At 34.2% G+C, this 23084-nt stretch overlaps 1 protein-coding gene and 1 non-coding gene across 2 annotated transcripts; one reads left to right on the top strand and one right to left on the bottom strand.

The window, feature by feature from the left end:
* The first annotated feature begins 3138 nt into the window (after positions 1–3138).
* Positions 3139–3286, top strand: LOC118349751. Its single transcript, XR_004802670.1, has one exon. It is a non-coding gene; the product is annotated as a small nucleolar RNA Z247 (small nucleolar RNA).
* A 13192-nt stretch (positions 3287–16478) lies between these two features.
* LOC109009981 (brassinosteroid LRR receptor kinase-like) lies at positions 16479–20710 on the bottom strand. Its single transcript, XM_035694551.1, has one exon. It carries the CDS (start codon positions 20471–20473, stop codon positions 16877–16879), a length of 3597 nt encoding a protein of 1198 aa, XP_035550444.1. The 5' UTR covers positions 20474–20710; the 3' UTR covers positions 16479–16876.
* Between the last annotated feature and the right edge of the window lie 2374 nt (positions 20711–23084).

Here is a 23084-nt window from a genome sequence, read left to right as displayed (position 1 = left end):
TAACAGTCCAAATTTGGCCTAAGAACATGTCGTTAAAGTGGATTTTTGTGTGTTTAAATTTAATTTGTATATGAGATGCAATGCACTGCATGCATACTTGTGTTATATCCACACTTTGAGCCATCGATGTGGATTACAAATTTGAATTACATATAATATATATATATATATATTTATATGAGAAATATTTTAACCATAAAAGGATTATATCAAAATAAACTTACAAAATGAAGTGGCTTGATATAATACGTCAGATTATAAAGTTACATTTATCATAAAGTAAATTTAACGAATCATATGAATCCACGTCAGTTTATAAATTTACTTTCAAAAAATCTCTTTGTATCTATAGCACTTCTCTTTATATATTACACATATATGTAATTAAAACTTGTGGTTGAAGCTTTAATATGAATTCCTTGCTGAGACGTGCAATTATATTGTGGAGTTAATTGAATATGTTTGAGCAAAAAAAAATTACAGGAAGTCCCGATCATTTTCTATCTATCTACTCCTACTAACAGCCATAAAGCCTTTTAGTCTGTCTGGGCCATATCTTCGGTATGCTAGGGCCCTATCAGATAGTGGGTAATTAAGAAATTCACTCTGCCAAATCAAAAGCCCAAACGAAGCACGGCCCGATATAAAGGTATGAAACAAACAAACAAACTAGGGAAACAGCATTGCAACATCATCCATGTGGATTATTATTTTTTCTTTTTACAAACTTTTTAATTTCCCGTAAGCTAAAGTGCCGAGCGTCGAAAATTATAAGTTATTCTATTATTAAGTCCATGTAAACTGTAGAGTATACTATTCATATCACTTAAATAATAAGATTTGATTTGTAAGATTTAAATTTTTACCGTACTTTATACGCTAAGTTTATAATAGAATTTTTCAACTGATAATACTATCATATATTATCACTTTCTGAACAATTAATCAGTTTAGATCTAGCCATTAAAGATCGATGAAAATAAGGCATAAATCATGCAAATTACAAAAAGAAAAGAAAAGAAAAATAGTAATTAAGGACTTTTTGTTTCTATTTTATTATTTTATTATTATTTCTATTTTAAAAGTCAACCATTCGGCATCAATTGAGTGACTTATAATTCAACATCGATGGCACGTTGTAAATATACGCATGCAGCTGTATGGATGTTGACTTTTTTCCAAATAAAAAGCATTGCCAGCTAGCAAAAATACCATCAATGTCGACCATGAAGGAACAACATATTAATTATATGCTCGACAACTTCGTACCGTACGTAATCTATTTTGCTGATTATTCAAAATAAATAATAAATTTAACTCAAGTCTGTTATCATCAATTTACCATCTGGCATTTTTTTTTTTTTTCTACAAGCAAATATATCATTAAGATATAGATAGCGAGATCCAGGAATAGAGGGTGAAGTTCCTCAACAAATTACACTCTATTACGACAATCACAACACAAAAGTAATACAAAAAATCAAGTTTTGGGATCAAAATCTTGATCCTCACCCATATCCTGCCAAGAGAGCATCATCTTAAATGATGATTTTTTATAATTCACGTAGCTATGCCAATTATGATTCAACCGCTAAAGGCACAAGATGTTGAAAGTGCCCTACAATTTGTTGTCGTGAGATGTTTCTTGAAAAGACTCATATTCCCTTCTTCAAGATCGTCAGTTAGGGAAACTGAAAACATAGTAGGAAGATCAGGATCGAATGGCCTGGACTGCGACTGATCGAGTTTTTGGGGCGGCACGTGGAGAGCACACGTCGGCCATTGTGGAATGGGATGAGTCAAATCTATAAGATCTTGAAGTGGTGAATCTACTAATACGGTGCGTATAACCATTGGACACATTTTGGCGCGGCGGCACGTAACAGTCACGTGCGAAACAAACAGCGCGTGAGTATGTTGCGGTTCCACTTCATCCCAATAGATCAGCAGCTAGGGGGTTGCATGGTGGGGTGCGTGCAGGTTGACAATCGCTAGAGTGCAGTAAGTATGACCAAAATCAAGCCGATGGAAATGAGGGATTAAGGACAGGTTTGAGAGGTGAGATGAGAATTTTGTATTTTGTTTTGAAATTTAAAATATTATGTTTTAATATTATTATTGTTTTGATATTTGAAAAATGTGTATTGAGATTTGAAAAAGTCGAATTGTTTATTATATTTTGTATAGAGATTTGAAAAATGTGTAATGATGAGATGAGATGAGATGAGAATTTTGTGTTTTGTTTTGGTTACCAAACCTGCCCTAAAAATACTAGTAGAAAAACTTCTACACAGACAAGTACTAGAAAATGAACGGAAAGGAGGGTGGGAGTCACGGCTCTGTCCTCCTCTCTGGTGGAAACACTGTTAGACGTATTAGCTTCGATAAATCAACATCTCATCAAGATAAATCTGTTACAGCTGTTACCTAGTTGTTGTTGTTGTAGTTATCTAGTGAGTCACTGCAAATTTCATTTTGTTAGTAGATGTTTAAATATTTGAATTCTTGTATCTATCTAGATAATGTAATTTAAACTACTCTGTACTCATCTATATATATATATATATATGAATACACTCGAGTAACTGGTAATTAATTGAGCTAGACTTCATTGCTTTTATATTTCTGACTTGGTATTAGAGCATTAAATTGTTCACGCAACTCGAACCTATATGGCCTCATCCAATCCCTCTTTTGTTATCCCAAACATTACCTCTTTGGTTTCTGTCAATGGAACCAATTATCTGAATTAGATTACCCAATTCATTCATGTACTTAGAAGCCATGACTTACTAAGCACTGTTGATGAGTCAGAAATGTCCCTCTCAATATCTCCTTGATTCCATTGGGAAATCTACTTCTAATCTCAACCCATATTACTTGGTTTTGAGGAAGAAAGATCAATTTATTTTGGCCTGGTTAAATGCCACTCTCAGTGAGAAGATCCTCTGCACAGTCCGTGGATTGACAACATCCAAAATGGTCTGGAATACATTGGCTAGCAGATTTGCTCCTCTGTCCAGATCTCGCATCTCCCACGTCAAAAGACAGCTCCAAACATTACAACAGAGCACTAAAACCTGCTCTGATTACTTGATCCTTGCCAAAAACTGGTCTGATCAGCTCATAGCAGCAAGTAAACTTGTTGATGAGGAAGACTTGATCTCCTATGTCATTGAGAGTCTTAATTCCATTTATAATCATTTCATCACATCTCTTAATTTTGCCACCCGAGACAAGCCAATTTCATTTGATGATTTTCAAACTGAATTGCTCAATTATGAGCAATTACTTAAATCTCAAAACAAGACCCTTCCTAGTGATGGCACTCAGTTTGCTTTCTTTACAAACAAACCAAAGTTTAGCCATGGCAAGAAACCCAAATACCCCACCCAGAAAGGCAAGCCTTCCAACCATAATCGACCTCCTGCCAATTCAAACACTAGCAACTTCTCCCTTAAGCCACAATCATCCAACTGCCCCTTCACCTCCACCAAATTCCCACCATGCCAAATTTGTAGCAAAAATACTCACTAGGCACTTGATTGTTTTCACAGGATGGACTTTACTTACCAAGGTTGACATCCTCCAGTTTAGTTGGCAGCCCACACTCATGGCACACAAGAAGTTGAACAGCCTTGGTATCTTGACAGTGGAGCCAACAACCACATTACTTCTGAATTGGACAACTTGACCCTGCAACAACAGCCTTATCAGGGCATTGATCAGGTCACAGTGGGCAATGGAGGAGGCCTGCTCATCACCAACACTAGTTCTTCTATTCTCTTAACTCCAAAAACAAGTTTCTTTTACACAATATCTTACATTCCTCTAATACATCTTCTAATCTTTTATCCATCCAGAAATTTTGCAATGACAATAACTATTACTTTGTGCTCACATCATCTCATTTCTTTGAGAATGACCTACAGACCAAGGAAACACTTCTTCAAGGGTAGAGTGAAGCTGGAATGTATCCCATGTATCTCAAACAGCTGAAACTCAAGAAATCTAATCCGAAAGCTGCTCATATTTCCTCTTTCACTACATTACAAGGTGTCAAAACTCCAATCTATATTTGGTATTCCAGATTAGCTCATGCCTCTGAGTCCACAATTGCTAGGGTCATTTGAGAAGCTTTGTTTCCTATTTATGGTCCTATAAAACAGAATAATTTGTGTGAGTCCTGTCAAGTTGCTAAAAGTCACAAACTTCCCTTTTCCGAGTCCAATAACAGATCCACACATCCTCTTGAGTTAATACACTCAAATGTTTGGATCTCTCCAGTTGCTTCTGTGAGTGGATGTAAACTCTATGTTATATTTATTGATGATTTTTCCAGATTTACCTCGTTGTTTCCTTTGCAATTCAAATCTGATGTATTCTCTTGTTTTCTTAAGTTTAAACAACTGGTTGAAACTCAATTCTCTGGAAAAATCAAACAAATTATGACTGACAATGGTGGAGAATACCTCTCCACTGATTTAAAAATTTTCCTCTCTACCAATGGAATTTTACATAAACTCACTTATCCTTATACTTCTGAGCAAAATGGGACTTGAGAGAGAAAACATAGGCATATTACTGACATAGGTTTATCACTCTTAGCTCAATCCCATCTTCCATCATGTTGCTGGGTTGATGCTTTTCTCACTGCCATATATGTCATCTATAGGCTTCATACACCTGTCCTTAGCAATTAGTCACCATTCTTTACCTTATTAACAAACCACCAGATTACTTATACCTAAATACATTTGGTTGTGTATGTTACCATTTGCTTAGACCTTATAAAACCCACAAATTAGCCTTTAGAAGCACCAAGTGTGTTTTTCTCAGGTATAGCTCAAATCAGAAGGGATATCGATGATTGGATTTAAATTCTCAGAAAGTCTACATCTCCAGGCATGTCATCTTTGATGAATTGAATTTCCATGCTTCTGATACAAGGGATTCAGCTGCTGCTTCCTCACCTTTGCAGGATATTTTTCCCTCCTTTGTCAGTGCCTCACAATCAGGTTCTTCCTCCAATCCCTTGTCTCCTAATTCAGTTTCTTCTTTTCCTATTATTACTCCTCCTACATTCACTGTCACAACCTCTTTCCTTGATACATCACCCTCATCTGTCTCACCTGAGCCTAGTTTTCCCAATGACACAAGCCCACCTGCTCCACATGATGCTCCCATCTCAGAAACACAACTTGCTCCTTCTCCACCTGCTCTTCATAATGATCTTATCTCTGAAACTCCACATGTTTCCTCCTCACCTGATCTCCAACTTCCTTCACCTAATTCCACTCCTCTCACCACCATAAATATGCCTGCCTCCTCCTCCACTCAAGTTATTGCACGATCCGTGACCAACTCCTGCAAACCTAAACAATTTCTAGACTACCATCTCTACAACTCTACCAAATATCCTATCTAAGCTCTCTCTACCATCACTTTACCTTCTAAACCCCAAACCTATAAGGAAGCAGTGAAGAACCAGCATTGGCTTGAGGCTATGCAGGCTAAATACAATGCCCTCATAGCCAACAAAACTTGGACTTTATGTCCACGACCTTGCCATAAGAAAGTTGTCAAGAATAAGTGGGTGTTTAAGCTCAAACAAAAATCAGATGGGAGTATTGATCGTTACAAAGCCAGATTAGTAGCTAAAGGATTTGACCAAATTGATGGGATGGACTTTAATGAGGCATTTAGCCCTGTTATTAAACCAGCCATAATTCGATTGGTACTAGCATTAGCTGTTCATCATAACTGGTTTATCAAACAACTTAACATCTCTAATGCCTTTTAACATGGTTTTCTTGAATAGGAGATTTACATAGAACAACCTAAAGGGTTTGAAGATCCTCATCTCTTGGTCATGTGTGCAGATTACATAAATCCATCAATGGACTCAAACAAGCTCCTAGAGCTTGGTTTTTTAGATTGTCACAAGCCTTACTTGCTCTCGGGTTCAATGGCTCCACAGTTGATACATCTCTTTTTACATTCCATTTGAACAACATTTCTGTTTATGTGCTTATTTATGTTGATGACATAATAGTTGCAAGTAATTCATCTTCTTCCATTGATCATCTTATTACTCACCTTAGTGCTGAGTTTGTTGTTAAAGACCTTGGTCCCCTCTCTTATTTTCTGGGAATTCAGGTCACAAAAACGTCATAAGGTCTCCATCTCAGTCAAGGAAATTATGCTACTGATCTATTGAATCGCACAAGTATGGCTGGTGCTAAACCAGCTTCCACACCTTGCACCTCAGGTTAAAAAATTTCCAAATTTTTAGGGGATCCACTCAATGATCCTACTGAATGTAGAACTTTGGTGGGAGCTCTATAGTATCTCACACTTAGTAGACCTGACCTATCCTTCAATATGAACCAGCTATGTCAATTCTTACATTGCCCAACCATTGACCATCTAGTAGCAGCTAGGAGCATTCTCAATGGATTAGCTAAAAATTAAATTCATTGAGTATTTAGCTATTAGATAGCAAAATATGCTCACAATGGATTAGTTAAATTTCAAATTATTTACAGTGACTTTCAAAAAAAATTTCAAATTTGAAGGTTATTGTACATACATCAAATACATATTTTATCAATTATTTTTTTCTCACTTTCTTTCTATCACATATTTTATCATAATTGATATATTAATTTGAGTTAGTAATACATTAATTTAATTAGAATATGATTATTAATTAATATATAATAGGTAGAATAGTAAAATATGATAAAATAAAATAAATTAATGATTAAAAAAATTAAATGTTTTAGAAATTATTAGTTACTCATTATTATATAATGAATAAATGTATAATCTAATGTGGAGATTTGATGTGAATAGCCAAAATCAAATTCATCTTATATTATTTTATTGTTATATAATAAAAAAAATAGTTATTTCCATGTGGAGATTTATGTGAATGAAATAGTCAAAAGTCAAATTTTTCTTATATTCATAAAAAAAATGTCCTTTAGCTTTGGCTAATCCATTGAGGATGCTCTAAGAGAGTGTTGCGGTATCTAAAGGGCACCTTACAGTTTGGTCTCAACTTCAGCAATGGCTCCTTGTAACTTAATGGTTTTTGTGATTCTGATTGGGTAGGGTCTCCTGATGACAGGAAGTCCACATCTAGCTATTGTATATATCTTGGTCCCTGCCTTATTTCTTGGTCAGCCAAGAAGCAGCCCATTGTAGCAAGATCAAGCATAGAAGCAAAATATAGGTCTATGGCATTCATTGTGGCTGAACTCTATTGGCTTCGCATGCTCTTTAAGGAGCTACACATGCCACTAACCAGTGCTCTCTGCCTATGGGTAGATAATCTTGGTGCTTTGGCTCTATCTTGTAATCCAATATTTCATGCTTATACCAAACATATCGAGGTCGATTATCATTTTATCAGGGAGAAGATATTTAAAAAAAAACATACAAGTAGGTTACATCTCGATAGCAGCTCAACCTTCAGACATTTTTACAAAGGGTCTCACTTTAGCCAGATTTTTGCTCCTTCGTGACAAGATGATGGTTCGAGATCTTCTCATCACCTTGAAGGGGGATGTTAGACATATTAGCTCTGATAAATCAGCGTCTCATCAAGATAAATCTGTTACAGTTGTTATCTAGTACTTGTTGTTGTAATTATCTAGTGAATCACTGTAGATTTCATTTTGTTAGTGTTCTCTTAGTAGATGTTTAAATATTTGAATTCTTGTATCTATCTAGATAATGTAATTTAAACTAGTCTGTACTCATCTATATATATTAATACACTCAAGCAACTAGTAATTAATTGAGCCAAACTTCATTGATTTTATACTTCTGACTAACACATATTAGAAAGGATTGGTAACTTTTCTAAAGAGAAGCAAGAGTTTCTCTGCTCCTACCATAAATATGCTAGAAAAATAATTATTTCAAATTTGTGTTCAAACTTAAGGGATTTAAGTGAAAGAGAAAGAGAGATAAATACTTAAAATAGATACTATAATATTTATTCATGTTCGGGTGGATTTTTCGTGCAGTATTAAAGAGTACTGATCAATATTTAAATGATGATGAAAAATTCACTTCAAGTCTTCACGTGTTCATGTCTTAGCTCTTAAGTTTGAATACAAATTTAAGAAAATCTTTTTATCCAGATATATATTAATGGAAACATGACGGACTGGCACAACTACACGATTTTTCAGATACAAATGCAAGAAACGCGCGTACACGATTTTTCAGATAGGACCTAAAAGCAAAAGAAGAAAAGGGCGTTTTTCTATAATCTGTCTAGCTTGATTGCGTCGACCGAATCATATATCTCAGAAGGCCAGGAAAAAAAACAAGAAAAATAAAATAAAAAACTTGATATATATATATATATATATATATATATATATGCAAGTGAATGAATTGAACTCAAGTGAGATGCATGTACCAAATTGATTAATTTGCTTGTAAACTTTGTATATATATAAAGAGCATCTAATTATATATAAATGCATGTGTAGGCATGCATGCATGCGTGGACATCGTTTTCTCCCCCATTTTTTTCTGACCAAATGAAGACAAAGGTGAAAGCTAGCATGCGTACTGTGATGAATATCTACGAGCAATATACTTCACGTACGTACTTGCATGAATTTGTAATCAGCAAACTCCATAAATCCATGACACTAATGGGCAGGCCGCAGGGGTACCTGATCTGCTTATAAATATATATATATATATATATATATATATTTATATGCATTTTCTACTCTGACGTTCTGTTTTCTTGTAACCAAACCTCGATGATCATTTTTATGCATGTTTATAAGATTCTGAGGGATAATATATATTGATTATCCCCACAGTACAGGCTTTCCTTGGACAAACTTGATCATCATATATATATATATATATATATATATATATATATATATATAGCCTGCAATATGTCTTCCATTATAGCTACACATTCAGCTTCAACTTGGGTTAGGCCATTATGGCAATTGTCTAAAGCCCCCAAGAGCAATATTGTCCCAAAAAATAGGATAAATATTCATGTTATTATAAGTTTATTATAAAGATGATGAAAGAAAGCTCATGCATTGATGAGTGATAAAAAAAAAAAACTTACATTAATTCTTTCAGAAAAATAAATGATATTAAGTATTTTAAATTTTTATCTTAGCCTCAATTCACGTTGAGCCGCCCTTTACATGACTAGTGCTCATGAGCTTGAGTTGAATTTCATAATGTTCGACGAAAAAATAAAAAAAAGAACATGAGAATTTTAATCTCAAAATTAAAACATGTTTTCATCATTATTCTAGACTTTATTATATATAAAAATATAGTCGTACCTAATGAATACCCTTATCCTTGTATGGCTCAATGTTAGAGGCCATTAGAATAGAAAAATCAAGGATCGTGACGTACGTAAGGAAATTAAACACGAGCACGTGAGGTCTACCAATTTCTACGTTAATCTGACAAAACTCACTAAAACATGCATAATATATTAAAATCACATACTTCCAAAAATCCCATGTTTCAATAAAAATATTAGAAGATATTAGTGAGAATACGTAAAAAGATGAGTCCATCACGTAAAGCAGCAGCTATATATATATATATATATAAGAGCCCAGAAATCAGGTCGGCATGAGTTTCCTTCACCGCACACCCCATGCACGTTGTCCCTTGTGACCCGCACGTTCAAACCCTCGTTTCAAGGTCTCATGACACTCATCTCCGTCCATTTTGAAATAAAGAAAATGATTTATATATATGCATGTTTATGTCGCGTAAGTTTCATATATGCTGGACCGCTGGTTTTTTTAAAAACAATTTCATATTTTTATTTTTTTAAAAAATGTACGAAATTTATAAGTTTTAAAGTTATATGAAAACATTTCTTATTATTAAATAAACAGATTTTATTTATTTATCATAATCAATTATCTTGTTCGAGCATTAACAATGGTGTAGGCAAAGACAAAAGTAAAATTTAGTTAAAATTACATGTTTTGTCTTTGTGATTTAAGAGAGATTCGCATATTGTATTATCTATTTATTAGTTAAAATAATAATAACATATTATTTTTTAATAAAAATAATTTTTTTAATTTTTTCATATTTTACAATTATATTGATCATATGTTAATTAATAATTTAATTTTTAATTAAATTATTATTTTGCCTTCTGTCAAGAGTGAGAGCAAGTGAGAAGATAGAGAAATAAGTAATAAAATAATCAATAAATGGTGAACAGTATATATTCAAATATGTAGAGACATTGTAGCTTGTAAGTAAAAAATTTACATTTGGCTCTTCCAATACAGTAGATTTAATGGAATTATTAGCTAAATATTAGTGTTTGCCTAAACCATTGCTAGTGTTCTTAGGCGTGTTTGGACAATTGGATTACTGTCTCAAAATTTTATGAGTAGTAGTTAAATAGTTTGAACGAAAATATTTTGTTGGATCTTGAGAAATAAGAAAAAAAAAATTGAATAAAAATATTATAAAGTTAAAAAATTATATTCATTTTTACTTTGAAATTTATAAAATTTGTATTTTGTTTTGAAATTTGTACAAATTGTATTGATTGTTATATTTAAATAATGATTATTTATTGATTAGATTAAAAAAATATTTTAAAAAAATATTTTTGGGAAAAAGTGAAATTGCACGGACATGCCAGTTGGGAGCGGTAGAAAAGTCCTTAGATTTATTATTTAATGAAGAAATTGCATAGTTGTCCTGTTAAAAAATAGATGAACAAGGTACAGTTATTTAGGAAAAAATCATGTGTACAAAGTTTTTAAAAAAATCTTTTTAAAAAAAATAAGATCCATTTTAAAAATCTATATATTTTTTTTATATAATAAATAACGTTTTTTTAAAATGGATTTCACATAAATTGCATCAGCACTGATATTATAGATGGGCTTGCATACGGCATGTCTTTCAATTATGGATCTTCACTGTGCTATCTCTTGTCCAGTTGCCACCATACACTACCCGTTAGCTGTCTGCTGCCCGTGCCTTATCCGGTCAAGTTTCCACGTGCGGTAGAGTTGGTGTTGATGGCTGACTTCGAAAAGGATCGGTGTTTGTAAAACAGTTGCCATTTTGGTCCATTCAGAAATATCATTTTCTTAATTTTATTATTTATAAAAAAATAAATTAATTTTATTTACATGTGTTTACACCATACAGAACCATAATTTAATTTTAAATTATATCAAGAGATGGATGGTATATGATGTAAATATCTTTGATAAATGATAAAGTCACCGAATTTTTGTATTTATTTTTTTTATTTAATAAGGAAGTATTTTTTAATTATTTTATTTTATTTTTAAAAATATTTAAAGTGATTTAAAAAATATTAGAAAAAAAAAGTCTTTCGCTAACACTTTTTTAATTAATATTAGTCATTAATTATGTCCTAGATTAAGGTCAAAAGTCATAGGAAATAATGTGACGTGAACAGAATTTGACAGATTAAAAAACAACAAAGTTAAGGTTGCCTGGCCATGATTTGAGAGTTATCTATAAAGGGATCACACGGTGGGAAAGTCACTTTTGGAGGTCGATTTTATACAGGGGACCGGAAAGCGACGGCAGCGTAGTAGGAGAAGGCGACGCTGTAGGGTAACCCCTCCGACAGACCCACGTGGCCCGTAGCCCCACGTGTTGCCCAGCCCACCTCTGCGCTGTTCTGTTTTGCACGTGTTGGCTGGCTTACCCAGGCCAACCAACCCTGTCTCACGTGTACACACACGATCCTGCATATTTTCGGTTCCAAAAACAACTTTGCGTGACAGCAATGTATTAGTTACACGGAAAATTACATGCCTGGACCTCGGTTGTCGCAGATATATATCTGTGGTTTACTGGAAGACAAGTGGTACAGTAGATAGGAAAATGCTACTTAGCATTAGTAAAGTAGTATATATATTTTTTTAATAATTAAAAATGTTAAAAAAGTACTAAGAATGATAATAAAAAAAAACTAAAAATTTTTACTAGCAGTATGCTCAACGGTAAATGTTGGGCCTGCTAGAACCATCCCAATAGATAAAGACATTTCTCAATCAATTTATAAATTTACATGATTTAATATAATATATTATATTTATTTATAATCTTACAATCTAATGTATCACGTCAATTCATGTCAATTTATAAATGTACCGTTTATTGCACACGTATAGTATATATATATATATATATATATATATATATAAATAATACACAAGTGCTTTCAATCCGAAAACTATTTTCTAATTGCATATGTATGCTAGGTCATATGTAACATATATATCAGGAGTATTTTCAAATTAAAGATTTGGCGAATCAATTATAATAGAGGTAACGCACACATATAAGTTAAGGTATTAATGGATTAAAAATTTAATTAGTCTAATAAGAAATGTAGACTTTGGAATGTTGATTAAGTACCAACGGAGAAGGAATTAGGATCTCTCGTTTCTATCTTATTAATAATTTAGTCGATACGTTTGCAATACAATTTCAGCTTGGCAATTAATCAAAGGAAAATTATTTGGCTCCATGAATTTGCCCCCTCAAAGTTATGCTCGGATATTTTAATTTTTTTTTATTTAGTAGTTAAGGAAGTAATTATTAATGAAGTTGTGTATTTTTTTTCTCTTAATAATTAATAATGTTTAAAAAAAATTGAAAGAGAAAAAATAAAAAAAATAATTGCACTAATGATAATTTTGAAGGGACAAATTCAAGTAACTGAGTAGCAGCACCTGAATGAAAAGTGTAAGGCAAAATTACCCGTCACAGGCGAGGAAAGAATGATGGATTATTAATGATGGGGTTCATTACACGCAATAGGCGAGGAAATGATAACGGGCGCCAAAGGCACGATCACAAGAGATCTGCATGATATAAGACGATGAAAGGTTAAAGTTAAATGAAACACACTTTAGGACCCTAAGATAAGGCTCTTAGGGGACTATCGTCATCGATAAGAAACCTCAACCAACGGAATCTATCTCAGAACATGCAAAGCACACCATATAAGGCAACTCAATCTTTATAAGAAAAATTATATTCATCATTTTTATACACCACACACTACACTTTCTTTTCTTCTATTAAATGTGTGGTATATGAGGATGATAAGTAACAAAGCTCGTCTTTATAAATATATCCACAGGTAGGTAATGCAAACATGATTTGACTGGATTAAGAGAACATGCTTTCTCTCTATCGGAGGTATCTCCACTAGGTTCCCAAGGTTATTATTATTGCTAACATCGCTAGAAATAACATTAGTAAAAAGAAAAGAAAAATGTGTTTCTAACTCAAACTTCATTTCTATAGACCTAACATTTCTCTAGTAAGATAGACAACTAATGGCGATGTTTTCACAATCTTATAATCAATCACCTCCGAGACAGCTAGCATGTCGATTCCAATTAATAAGACTCTTCCCAGAGACACACATGTTGTCATATGACCTCAAAACAATGGCCTATGTCGAGTGTCGAGTAATGAACATGAATTGCATTTATAGTGAACACCAAATTGGGCACATTGTGACAAGGGGGATCGAGGAGTCAGCTACAGATGTCTATTCCATATATCATTTAAATCAATGCCATGCAAATTGTTCCTATCAATATAGAAAACACCTTCAACATCATGTCTGTTCCTCCAATTTCTAAAAGCATTTAACGATTAACATAATATCAAACCTCAGTACTGCAACACAAATGTATTTTCTAGACCAAAAATCTTTTTTTATATCAAAAAACCATTTTCATCCCAAAAAAATTGTGAGATCTAGTACCAGTAATTCAAGGGGCCCAACCAATAAGGAAAAATGCCCTTTACTCACTAATTACGAAGTTTAAATTCTGAGAAGTGATTAGATTCAATACATTTGTGTTTAGAAGGAAAAAGAAAGCTACATCGATTGGAAGGGTTTAGAAACTATGCGAAAGAGGCGAACGATGGTGGGCGACTCTCGCATGCGTGGCCATCCGAAACTCAATTTCTGAGTTTCTTGAGTTTGCTTTCAACCCAGAACGTTTCTTTGCCTCTGCATTTGCTTTCGATTTATGATATCTATACAAAAATGTTCTCTTTGGTCTTTGAATACTTATGGCTTGTTTACATTGCGTGTAGAAATACGAAAGTCAGTGTTTGAATACTCCAACCAGTGTTTTTTTATGAAACTTGTTTAAGTCCCCTAACTGTTTGACGAAAGTCAGTGTTTAAAATACTGGGGAAGGGGTTTCGCAATTCAGATAGCTCACGAGTGAAGGGATTTATATTAATTTTCGATTGCAGTTGGAGGAGGTGAGATCGGTGCAAATGGATGGTGGGTCTGTGATCGGTGGAAGAGGGAAGAAGAAAATATGCAAGGGAGGGGCTCCTGAGTGAAATCCATGTCTTGCAAATGATATATAATGTGTGGTTGAGAGTATTGAAATTATTATGTGATTTCTAACGTGGCAGTAGTTGATAGGAGGGTTGCTCTACTTCATATAACAGTCTGACCGCTTAGAAGCGGTTCTAATTTTAAAGATACCAAAAACTATGAGAATGAGAAAATTATTAGATACTTTTGAAGCATAAAGTACTTTTTTTATTAGCCAAATATTGGCATTTTTCCCTATCATTGGCAAAAAGTGGAGTAATGAACTTTAATATAAAGAGTTATGCAACATACATTCATTTTTATGTATTCTTTGTAGATTCTATTGATGTGATTGACCAAAAGAGTTACTTTATATTTAAAAAAATAATACAGTCAATCACATTAATAGAATACACAAAAAATAAATAAAAGTGACTACGCGTATAATTTTTATAATATAAACTCAGTTTCTCTTACAATGTCCACTAATTCAATCCTGAATTTCATGCATAACAGTGCCAACACTAAATTGACCCACCAATTATAACTTTTCTCACATAATCTTAAATCAAAACAATATAAATTATAATCCAATCAATAATAAAGTTTATAAATTGGATTTTATTTTCAGTAAAAATATATGATGTAACACAATAAACTGCATCAGTGTTAATCTATACATTTTCTAGTTTTTTGTTTTTTTAATCTTTAGAATAATGACTATTTGGCATCATTTGCTACCTCCATTCAAAACTCCCAACATTTATACAATTTTCCATCATGGCCACTTTTATTATTTATATATACATACAAGATAGTATTGGAGAAAGCTAATTCTAAATTAATATTTGCATATTTTATAGCCTAAGCCATGTGATTGATAATTTGGTGCTCATGACTATAAAAGTCAAGATCTGAAGCAACATCCTGTTGATAATGTTCATCGATGACAGCAATTAAACAACTTGTATACATTTGTTTTCGTGCTAAGTTAATGCATGCTTATAAAATAAAATAAATAAATTATTACTTCCTAGGTCAAGGCCACGTGTGATGTGCACATTTTGTCGATCGACAAGAGACAAAATTTATATTTTTAATTTGCTTTGTTTTTATAGAAAGGAGAGGATAATATTTTAAAAAATAAAAAATAAATTCCAAGATTTATTATTATTGATACTTTGAGGAGCATGCATGCTGCCAGTTTTGTGCATAGGTTTTGGAGTTATTGAGATTTGGACTAGTGTTTATAGATGGTCCAGCCATAGATGTGATGAATGGCAAAAGAAATAGAGAAACTCCCAAAGAGTAAATAGAATAGGGGTTTAAAGAGAAATGGTCCCTGCCTTCTTAAAAAATGGGGTATGAATTAAAAAATAGAGTTGGGCGGGATACAGTTTTAAAGCGTGCAAATAAAATATATTTTATTTAAGAGAAAATAGGATATATCATTAAAAAAATAATTTTTTTATGTGAATTTCATATTTATTCATTTTTTTTAAAGTGAATGTACGGAACTTGTATATTTTAAAACTGTAAATATCATTTCTCTAAAAAAAAATGGTTCAAAAATCTTCCACCAGGTAATCTTTTGTTAATAAATATTAATGTAAATACTTAATAGATAAGCCCACGTTAAATGCGAGATATATTAATATTAAAATTTATTTTACAAATTAAATTATGACCAATAAGGTATGTGGTATAAAGGATTTTAAATACAATTAATTAAAAAAAAAAAAACAGTGCTTGGGGGTTCCCACATTTATGCTTTGAACTTTTTGGATGTTCCTTGGAATGCAGAAAGCTTTCTACAGTTTCGGAGCTATTCATTTGACTACGAACATAGATAAGAGAAAGATGAAGACGATATTAAATTCATAAATACGATATCCGAATATTGAATCAGTGAAGGTTTTGCACACATGATGGAGTTACGAATCTATGACTCCATTGGTGCCCTGATTTCAGTATATTTTGCAGAACAAAGGGGACATTTCTTGGCATTAATTTATATTATAAAAATGGAACAAAAGTTGGGTCATCAGAGAGAGAAAGAGAGAGAGAGAGAGAGAGCAAGTCAAGCAGCAATAGCATGAAGAAAGGGCCAAAAGAACCCTCCACTTATAGTCACCATCACTGAGGTAACAGATGCAAATGGCTACTTTTGAGGATTACATGATCTGAATGAAAAGTTCACTCGTGAAGAAAATCTAAAAACCAGAACAGAACAACAACTTAGACTGTTATATACAGGTTTTATAACTTGCAAGTTAAACAACCTTCTATGTATAAATAACAAGATTACATACATTAAATCACAGAGATACATGCACAGATGCAGCAGCAGCAGTTTTTATGCCACTTGAAGTGCTAAAGAAGAGGGGAAATTTCTGGGGGAAGCTAAGAAATTCATCTCCACCTTTCTTCTTTCTTGGTTCCAAAGGACGCTCTTGAAAATTGCTTGAAACTGTTGATCTACTGCTTGATCAGTTCAGAGGCTTCTTTTATACTCATCTCTACCATTTCAGCTGCACTGAAAGCTCCATCTTCGGTGGCAATGGTAGATTGAGAGTCCATCCCAGACCCTGCTTGGATTTCCTTGAACATTGCCATCACTTGAATCATTGTGGGTCGTCGCATCGGCCGATCATTCAAGCAGGCACATGCAACCTCTAAGTGTCGTAAAAGCTCAATCTCAAGCCCGGGATCCTCTTTCATGAGCACCGGATCAAAAACATCACTTACTCTCACTTTGACTTGCTGTTTCACCCACCCCACAAGATTGTTATCACCAAAATCAGGAGAATCCGTAGATCGTTTCCCAGTTAGCAGCTCAAGCAAGACTACTCCATAACTGTAGACATCACCACTAGGAGTACATCTGAAGCTCTGATAGTATTCAGGAGGGACATAGCCAGGAGTTCCTGCTAAAGTGCTGACGCTTAAATGGGTATCCATTGAACTCAAAAGCCTGGCCATTCCAAAATCAGAGACTCTGGCTTCCAAGTTTTCATCAACCAGAACATTGCTCGATTTCATATCCCTGTGAAGGATGTGTGGTATGCAATTGTGATGCAGAAAAGCCAATCCCCTTGCAGCCCCAATGGCAATCTTTCTCCTAGCAGCCCAGTTCAGCTTTATCCCAACTTTCTTTTGGCCATGGAGAACATCATCTAAGCTTCCATACCTCATGTACTCATAAACCAAGAGCCTTTCTTCTCCTACCTTGCAGTAACCCAGAAGAGGGACAAGGTTCCTGTGCTTAATTTTTCCAATGGTTTTCATTTCTGCAGTGAATTCCCGATCACCCTGTCCGCTAATATATTTAAGTTTCTTAATAGCAACAATGCTCCCGCCTTTCAATCGCGCTTTGTACACGTCGCCAAAACCACCAGAACCAATAAGGCTGTCGTTGTGAAAGCCGTTTGTTGCTTCTAGAAGATCAGCAAAAGTGAACTTCATAAGGGGTTTCTCAAATGCTGTAAGGTGAATGCTTAATGCTTCACGGGCACTGATTAACTTCCAACTGATATTGGCTATGCCTGAGTGGGAACGACTCTCATTATAATCATCAAGTGTCATTTCCTTCTTTTTCCTCCTTTTCTTGATTTCGATGGCAACTATGATCAAACCAAAGATACAGAAGAGGGAAAACAACAATCCCATTGCCACACTTCCAGCAAGGGATGCTTGCCTCCGATGGGACTTCTGGTGCTCGGAATTCGGACCCGAGGCCGAATCCCCCCCACATTTAGGAAGAGGATAACCACAGAGACCAGAATTATTTTGAAACTTATACGCTGGAAAGGTGTCAAGCTGCCCCATTTCGGGAATCATTCCAGTGAGATAGTTATTCGACACATCCATCTCCGTGAGCAAAGAAAGTCCAGTGATGGACTGTGGGATCGTCCCTTCAAGTCTATTGCTAGAAAGATCGAGAATGTTGAGACTCTTTAAGTACCCCAGCTCTTCTGGGATTGTTCCAGATATATTGTTATGGCCCAAATTCAATATATATAGATAGAACATTCTTCCCATTTCCTTTGGAATACTGCCGGACAACATGTTATGCGAAATATCAAGAAAAATCATAGACCCATTGTGGTTAAATGTGGGCTGAATCTTACCTCCATATACTCTAGTGAAATTGCAAGGGTTCCTGGTTGAAATCCTATTCAGCAGGGTTTGGCTAATACCTGCAAACTCAAGCAAATTCCCAGCTCCATGGCATTCTTTACTCCCATCGTTCTTGATATACACATACGTCTTCCCACTAATGAAATTTACCGCAATATTGCCAGATTGCCTGAAAAGCGCAGGCGGGATAGATCCAGTCAAGTAATTGGTATTGAGATCCAACCATATCAAGCTCTTACAGTCCCCGAGCTCCGGCGGAATCCTCCCATGGAATGAATTGTTACTCAGTTTGAGTATTGCAAGGTTCGACAACTGCCCAATCCACCCTGGAATCTCACCACTCAAACGGTTGTTCGACAAGGACATCCAATTCAGGTTGGTGCAGTTGCTCAACCCCGGAGGAATCGTCCCCGTCAATTCGTTGAAGTCCAGGATCAGATTTTCGAGCGTTTGGATGTACATGAGCTCTTGTGGGATTTCCCCGTGTAGCTGATTCAACCAGAGTATCATGTCCCGGAGTTTGGACAACGTTCCCAAACTCGAAGGGATCGTTCCCGAGAGATAATTGAAGCTCAAATCCAGAGATACCAGCTGAGAACAGTTGCTCAAACTCGCAGGAATCCAACCGGAAAACAAATTGTTCTGTAAGAATAGCTCTTTCAAGCTATAACCGGGAGCTTCGCAGAGAGTGATGGGAATAGAGCCAGACAGATTATTGGAACTAAGATCTAACGTCTCTAATCCCACTAGCTTCGACAAAGAATCCGGCAAAGCACCGAAGAAACTATTAAAAGACAGGTCCAACTTCTTTAAATTGCTCATCTTTGCGAATACTTCAATTGGTAATTTACCGGAGAGCTTGTTTGAACTTACATCAAATGACTCCAACGAAGAACAAACGCTCAAACCGGCCGGGACCGTACCGGAGAGGTTGTTGGTCGAAAGGTCGAGCTCCACGAGGACGCCGGAAGAACACGCGCCAGCAAGCCACGAGGGAATTACACCCTGGAATTCGTTGCCGGAGAGAGAAAGGAGACTCAGTTTCTCTGCAGGGAGCGCCGGAATGAGACCCGAGAAATGGTTGTTAGTGAGGTTCAAGAACGCGAGATGGCTGCACGAGGAGAGAGCGTGGCCGATGTCCCCTGAGAACTTGTTGACAGATAAGTCGAGGTGCTCCAGAGCCAAGCAATCGCCGAAAGAAGGAATATCCACAGAGAAATTGTTGGAGGAGAGGTCCAGATACTGCAGGGTGGCGCAGGTGGAGACGGTCGCTATGTCGCCCGCGAGCTTGTTTCCCTCTAAGGCCAAGCGTTGCATACCGTTGCAACCGGCTGAAAACAGCCAGGGGAAAACGGTTGCCCCGGAGAGCTTGTTGAAAGAGAGATCAAGAACCTCGAGACCGAGTTTCAGTGCATTTTTCGTGGAGGAAGGAGAGTCGAGGAGATTATTAGAGAGGTTGAGCGATTTCAAAGCCGAGCACGAACCCAAGTTGGAGAGGTCGGAGAGAGAGCCGGAGAGGCTGTTGTGAGAGAGATCTACGGTGGATAAGACAGTGTTACATTTGGATCCGGGAGCGAAAGAAATGGTGCCGGAGAGATTGGTGGAATGTAGAGAAAGGGTTTCAAGGTGGTCAAGGGAGAGGAGGAAGGCGGAGACGAGGCTAAAGTTGGTACTTAGAAAGGTGGAGCTAAGGTCAATGGAGGAAACCCGGAAGGCTTTACAGGAAATGCCGGTGAAGGCACATGGGTCTCGGTTGGGGAGCCAGTCGGAGAGAAGGGTTGAGTTAGGGAGAGCGGCTTTGAAGTTGATGAGCTGCTGGGTGTCTTCACCGGGTGAGGAAGAGAAGGAAGCCGGAGAGGCTCGGAGGGAGGTCAGGAAAGCGAAGGAGAGGAGAAAAAGACAGAAGTGAGAGCTTGAGAGGCAGAAAGGTTTCATTTTGGATGCTGCAAGGGATTAGGTGTCTTAGGGTCTCAGGGCTTCCATTAGAGGGGGGGGCTTATAAGAAAACTCTGGTTTTTGAGAGAGAAAGTAGTACTGGGTTTATCAGAGGGAGGGAGAGAGAAAGGGAAGTCAAAAGCGGGAGTGAGAAAGGGAAGAATCGGTATTTATCTAAGAGGAAGGAAGAGGGAGGAGTGGACAGAAGAAGGAACACAGCTGTTGCTCACATGACATGCCATGCCACCCTCTCTTCCATCAGGTTTTTGCTGCCCTTTCTTTGTTTATAATCTTTTTTCTCTCTCATCTATTTTGTCTCTCTCACTTCCCTGCCAATAAAATAAGATAATGAAAATTTTTTAATCTCATTTTATTTTATAATTTTTTTAAAATTTTATATAAAATATAATTAATATTTTAAAATAATATTAATATTAAAAAATAATATTTAATTTAATATTTAATTTTCATTTCAACTGTTATCCAAAATAACTATTTTTCTCTTTTATAATCAACCTATAAACACCTCTTATATTTTGAAATTTCTTATAATTATAAAAAAAAGTTAACATATCAATATTTTTTATATTAAATAACGTAGAAAACTTCCATATTAACAGTAATTGTTTTTTAATAAATAATTGTGTTAATAAATAAACTAATAAATATTTTTTTCTAATTATTGACTAATTATGTTTTGCCAAATAAGCACATTAAATACTATCAGCAATTAATCAAATATTTTTTCCTAATTCTTTAACCTAATTATGTTTTGCCAAATAAGCACAATAAATATAATATGAGCTCAACATTAAATATAATAATACATTTACAATGCCATTTAGATTATTATCTCATATTTATATATTATTAAAGGCTCTAGAGGTTTGACCCAATTTCAGTTAGAACTGAAATCGTTAGATATGACTCATGAGACACGGAAGTTCAATCATATTTCGTCTAGTTTTTCAAAAAAAAAAACCAAACTTACTTCTTAAATTATAATTATAAAATGTGAAATGATTTGTATAAATTTTAAATATATAAATTTTATATAAGTCTTTATAAAAAAGTAGATCACACCTTAAAAAGTGTAAAAAAAAATTATTTTTTTTTAATAAGACTTACTTTTTTATAAAAAATTTAAGTAATGCCATACACGATACTGTCATTCTATTTTAATCATATTAAATGATATATGACACAATCATTATCATTAGATGATAAAAAAATATATAATAAATTATTATTTAATTGGCATCATGTATGGTGTATAGTAATATGATGTATAGAATTTTTTAAAAAATTTATATAAAATTTATCTATTTAAAATTTATATATAATATTACTCATAAATACCCGTAGAGAGATTTGCTTTAGTAATTTAAGTTTACTTTGTTATCAGTAATTCTTAAATAAAAAAATTTGGATTCCATATTGAGAAGGCTCTCTTTTTTATTTTTCTCTGTTAGAATATTTGTATCTCTTCGACTATTTATCTCTCTAAAGCAAGTCTCTTTGTCTCTTTCTCTCAATTAGCTTTCCGCGTACGTGCGATCAATGACTGGTCCATTACTGTCAATGAGATTCCTTCCCTTAAGTTAATCCATCATTTTTAATTTATTCACGACCTTTAATTTAAGCCATCTTTTTTTTGTTTTGGCTGCCTTTCTCAGTTTTGGAGCACCCCTCTTAAGAATCTTCTAAACTTTTATATGAATTTTAGTGTTGGCCCTTTATGCACGGAAGTCTGTGCATATGTTTTAGCTAATTTCATATGATTTATAAATAATAATATTTTATTAATTTTATTGAAATATATTTGAATGTATCAAATAAATTGAGATATGTTTAATTTTTAATAAAAAATTAAAAAAATAATAGATTTCTTTATTTATTGATTTGAAATAGATTGATATAAGTTTAACTACTGTTTTAAATATTATATCGTACCGGCCTATATTTCGGTCCGTATCGACTGATATCGGCCAATATTTCGGCTTTTATTTTTTAAATTTTTTTTTCAAACTATAAACTCATTTTTTTACCTTTAATTCAGATTAAGTTATTTATAATTTATATATATATGTATTTATATATAATTTATTCATATATCGACTATTTCGAAACGGTACTGATATCGAAATATTTCATTCCAGTGCCTTAATTGATACAGCATCCGTATTTAAAACTTTGAGTTTAACATCCAAACATACCATGAGTATATTTGTAGCTATCAATTTGATGATTCCATCCGATAAAGATACCTATTGTCATATTTTAGTAAATTTTCGACAAGATTTGAGTGATTATTTGGTAAAACTTTTTTATACCCGACTCGCTTTCATATTGTATTAAACTCTTGTACAGTCTTTATATATTTAATTATCAATTATATAATGGCAGCAAATGGACAACATTTGACCAAGTTTTTAATTTGTATTTAAAAATGAAGAAGTACATTTTATAATTTTAGACAAAATAATGAAATAAGAGTAACGCAACATGTAGTTATGAAATGTGCAAGTATTATGTAGTCGCTTTGAAAAAAAGTAAGATTTATTATTAAAAAATTATTATTTTTTTATATAGATTCTATATTTTTTTATTT

This window comes from Juglans regia, chromosome 10, assembly GCF_001411555.2.
Source record: "Juglans regia cultivar Chandler chromosome 10, Walnut 2.0, whole genome shotgun sequence".
Classification (NCBI taxonomy): Eukaryota; Viridiplantae; Streptophyta; class Magnoliopsida; order Fagales; family Juglandaceae; genus Juglans; species Juglans regia.
The sequence above is the reverse complement of the archived record's forward strand: the minus strand, read 5'-3'. Positions and strand labels throughout refer to the sequence as shown.